The following is a 3,557-nucleotide window of genomic DNA, read 5'->3' on the forward strand; positions in this document are numbered from 1 at the left end:
TCTTTTTGTGGCTCATTTGTCTACTTTTTGTGGCAAGTGAAGCTGCCATGATAGCTAATTTTACTTTATTACATTAGCTTTATGGCGACCAAGTTTGCCACAAATTTTAGAAATGCGCCACAAAATGAACTTAAGATATGTCGCTACTCAAATCACCGGTATATAGTGGCGACAACGTAGTTGCCTTTGGTGGTGATAGTCGCTGTAGAAGATCGTCACAGAAAATTATTTTATTTCCTTTAGTGTAATAAACTATATCTATTGACTAGACTCCATATAGAGGCAGTTTAGAGAATATATAAAAATCGGAATAGTAGCTCATCTGGCATGGCATTATAGTAATCATCTAACAAAGAAAATCTAAAATCTTGACACACTATCTTTGTCAATATGGTAGCTGTAAATATGAAGACAAAAATAAATCCAGGAAAAAGGCTGCTTCTTTCTGAAGATTGATATATGCATAGAAAATACCGCAGCTTTGTCACCCTTTTTATAGCCAGGCTCTCTGCATCCGTACTTCCCTCTTGAGTTTACTTAATTTCCTCACCAAAAGCTAGCTAATAGCAAAAAATGGAGGAAAATTTACCTCCAGGATTTAGGTTTCATCCCACTGATGAAGAATTAATCACTTATTATCTGACCAACAAAATTTCTGATTTCAACTTCACTGCTAAAGCCATTGCTGATGTTGATCTTAATAAATGTGAGCCTTGGGATCTTCCGGGTAGCTAATTTTCCATCTCTTTCCCTTCCTCATCTTCTACTCTTTGTTGCATATAGTATGATTCTTGATTTTTATTTTCTTTTGTCTTATCCTTTATTTTAAACTTATATTTCTACGTCACGGGTTCGAGCCGTAGAAACAGCCAATTGCATTAGGATAGTCTGTCTATATCACATTCCTTTAGGGTTAAGAGTGTAGCCCTTTCCCACACCTTGCGTGAATACGGGATGCGTTGATACCGAGCTTTTTAAAAAAAAAAAACAAATGTAAACTTTAATTTTGTTTAGTTTTCTGACTGATTTGATTGAAAATTTTATGCTGTTATCTTCGAAATTTCTTGAAAGTCAACACACATGGAATGCTATATATTCCCTAGAAGAAATGATTTTGCTTTCTCAACTAATTTCCAAGTATCTATTACCATTTTTACTACTTAATTAATCCAATGTCTAGAGAAGTATTTACTCAAACGTTATAGTGTATTGCATGTTCATATATACTGTATTACCACCATTGCCTTTCAGCTTGTTTAGCTAGGCATTTGCACATAAATTTGGTTAAAACGTAAAAAAAAAAAATGAGTTTTTGAAGAAGAGATAAAAAATAATTTTTGAAAGTTGAAATTGTGTTTAGATATGCCTTTTACTTTAAAATAATTTGAAGTTTTGTGAATAGAAAACTTCAAAAACTACTTGAATTTTTTGTTTTCAAAATCTGTCAAAATATAGTTACTACAATTTATAAACACACAAATATAAGTGGACATGAAGAAAAAAATAAGAACTGAAGTTTTCTGATCAACGTGTTACAAAATAACATCAGCTATGAATTATTAACTCTAATGTTAATTATGTTACCTATATTAAAAGCTTTACCTTGTATAAATAAATATTTACAAATGAAAATTTACATCCTAATTAAATTAAATCTCTTACAGCCAAAGCTTCAATGGGAGAAAAAGAATGGTATTTCTTTAGCCTTAAAGATCGAAAGTATCCAACAGGCCTTCGTACAAACCGAGCTACAGAAGCAGGCTACTGGAAAACAACAGGCAAAGATAAGGAGATTTTTCGTGGCGGAGTCCTTGTTGGGATGAAGAAAACACTGGTTTTTTACAGAGGAAGAGCTCCTAAAGGTGAAAAAACCAACTGGGTTATGCATGAATATAGACTAGAAACCAAGTTTGGTTTCAAACCTTCAAAGGTAATTATTCGTTAATTAATCAGAAAAATGGATTTAACTTTGACAACCAAAAATCTTTTTTTACCCACTATCACTATGATATAGAGTGTTACTTTTCTTCTTCTTCTTGGATTAGCATCTTTTTAAAAATATTGTAATTTCAGCACGACGAGTTCCATTTTATGTACTAACCACTGAAACTATTGTAATTTCAAAATTATGAGTTTAATATGTGATATTTAGTAAAAATTTAGTAAATTTTCACATGTTTCCAAAACTATGTGTCGAAAATGTTCGGTTTAGTTGATCCTCTGCTTTGTTATGTACATCTGTCATTATTATAGTCGATGATTATCTATAATTATCTTTTAGGTGGCGTCACCATGTACATAACATTTTACACTATAGTATATAAAAGTAAACAAAAAAGTAGGTCCATTAATTTTGACTATAATATGTTACTTAACCCCATACTAATTCTTTTTTTTCCAGGAGGAATGGGTGGTCTGTAGAGTTTTCCACAAGAGTTCTACTGTAAAGAAACCACAGCCAACATCATCATCCCCACAATCCGAAGAGTCACCTAATTGTGACATGACTTACACTTTTGCAAATGAGCTAGGGGACATTGAGTCACCAAGTAATTTCTATGGCCTAGCCACTCCATCAAATGGCCATATTTGCAATAATATTTCTTTACAGAATTACACCACTGAGAGCATGATGAATATGAACTTGAACATGAATTTGGCTAGTGCTGCAACAAGAGAAGCAGCAATTAGCAACACTCTTCCATTGCTGCCTGCAGCTTGGTCATCTAGCTTGCTTTGCTCTAATCTTCCATCAGTGGATTCTTTGCTTCTTCGTGCGTTACAGTTTAGGGGTTATAATAATCAGCCAAGAGAAGCTACAACTAGTACTACCAATAATTACCCGTTTATTCAAACACAAAATATTTCTCATATTGGGATTGATTATAATAACCCTAACTTGGCAGTCGAGGCGCCTTCTTCCTCTATGGTATCAGATCCTGTTCAGCAACAACAGCCACAGGAGCAATCATATAAATTGGGTTCAAATATTTGGTAACTTTTTGTGACGACTTTTAGAGGTCGCCCTCAATAAATTTCAGAAGAAGTCAAGACTCTATTTGGTGCTTTAGATATTTACTGTAAATTTCGTAAATTCATATGTAGGTACAAAAGTTCATGAAATCCAAGTCAAAATCTAGATTCATGGTAATTTAGTGTAGTGATCACTGATCAGGATCAACTCATGTGATTGACTAGGGAAAATCCCCAGTCTCTGTTGTATGTATCTTTTTATTCAAGCTAGCTTCCACATTATAACACGATTATCTTCGATATGGGAAGACACAAAGATTGTTTTCTTTCCTTGTTGGTCATCTTATTGTTTTGGTGTTGTCCCTTCTTGTCTATATTTTTATTAATGTGGTGCTTATGCTTTCCTGAGCCGAGGGTTTATTTGGAAACAACATCTCTATTCTCACAAGGTAGGAGCAAGGTCTGCATACACACTACACTCCCCAGACCCCACGGTGTGGGATAATACCGAATATGTTGTTGTTGTTACGAGACGACTACACAGAACTCTGTATGATAATCATCACTCTTCAATTACTTGCTTA

The 3,557-nt window shown here is 33.8% G+C and overlaps 1 protein-coding gene across 2 annotated transcripts; it reads left to right on the forward strand.

The window, feature by feature from the left end:
* The first annotated feature begins 412 nt into the window (after nucleotides 1–412).
* Nucleotides 413–3,314, forward strand: LOC104215219 (NAC domain-containing protein 79-like). Of its 2 annotated transcripts, none has more exons than XM_009764972.2 (3): nucleotides 413–727; nucleotides 1,665–1,930; nucleotides 2,402–3,314. In XM_009764972.2, exons 1-3 carry the CDS (start codon nucleotides 574–576, stop codon nucleotides 2,996–2,998), a joined length of 1,017 nt encoding a protein of 338 aa, XP_009763274.1. In that variant the 5' UTR covers nucleotides 413–573; the 3' UTR covers nucleotides 2,999–3,314. The 2 variants fall into 2 exon arrangements, with proteins under 2 accessions (XP_009763274.1, XP_009763275.1); XM_009764973.2 differs by having other exon boundaries at nucleotides 463–706.
* The last annotated feature ends 243 nt before the right edge of the window (nucleotides 3,315–3,557 follow it).

The sequence above is a fragment of the Nicotiana sylvestris genome, chromosome 6 (assembly GCF_000393655.2).
Source record: "Nicotiana sylvestris chromosome 6, ASM39365v2, whole genome shotgun sequence".
NCBI lineage: Eukaryota > Viridiplantae > Streptophyta > Magnoliopsida > Solanales > Solanaceae > Nicotiana > Nicotiana sylvestris.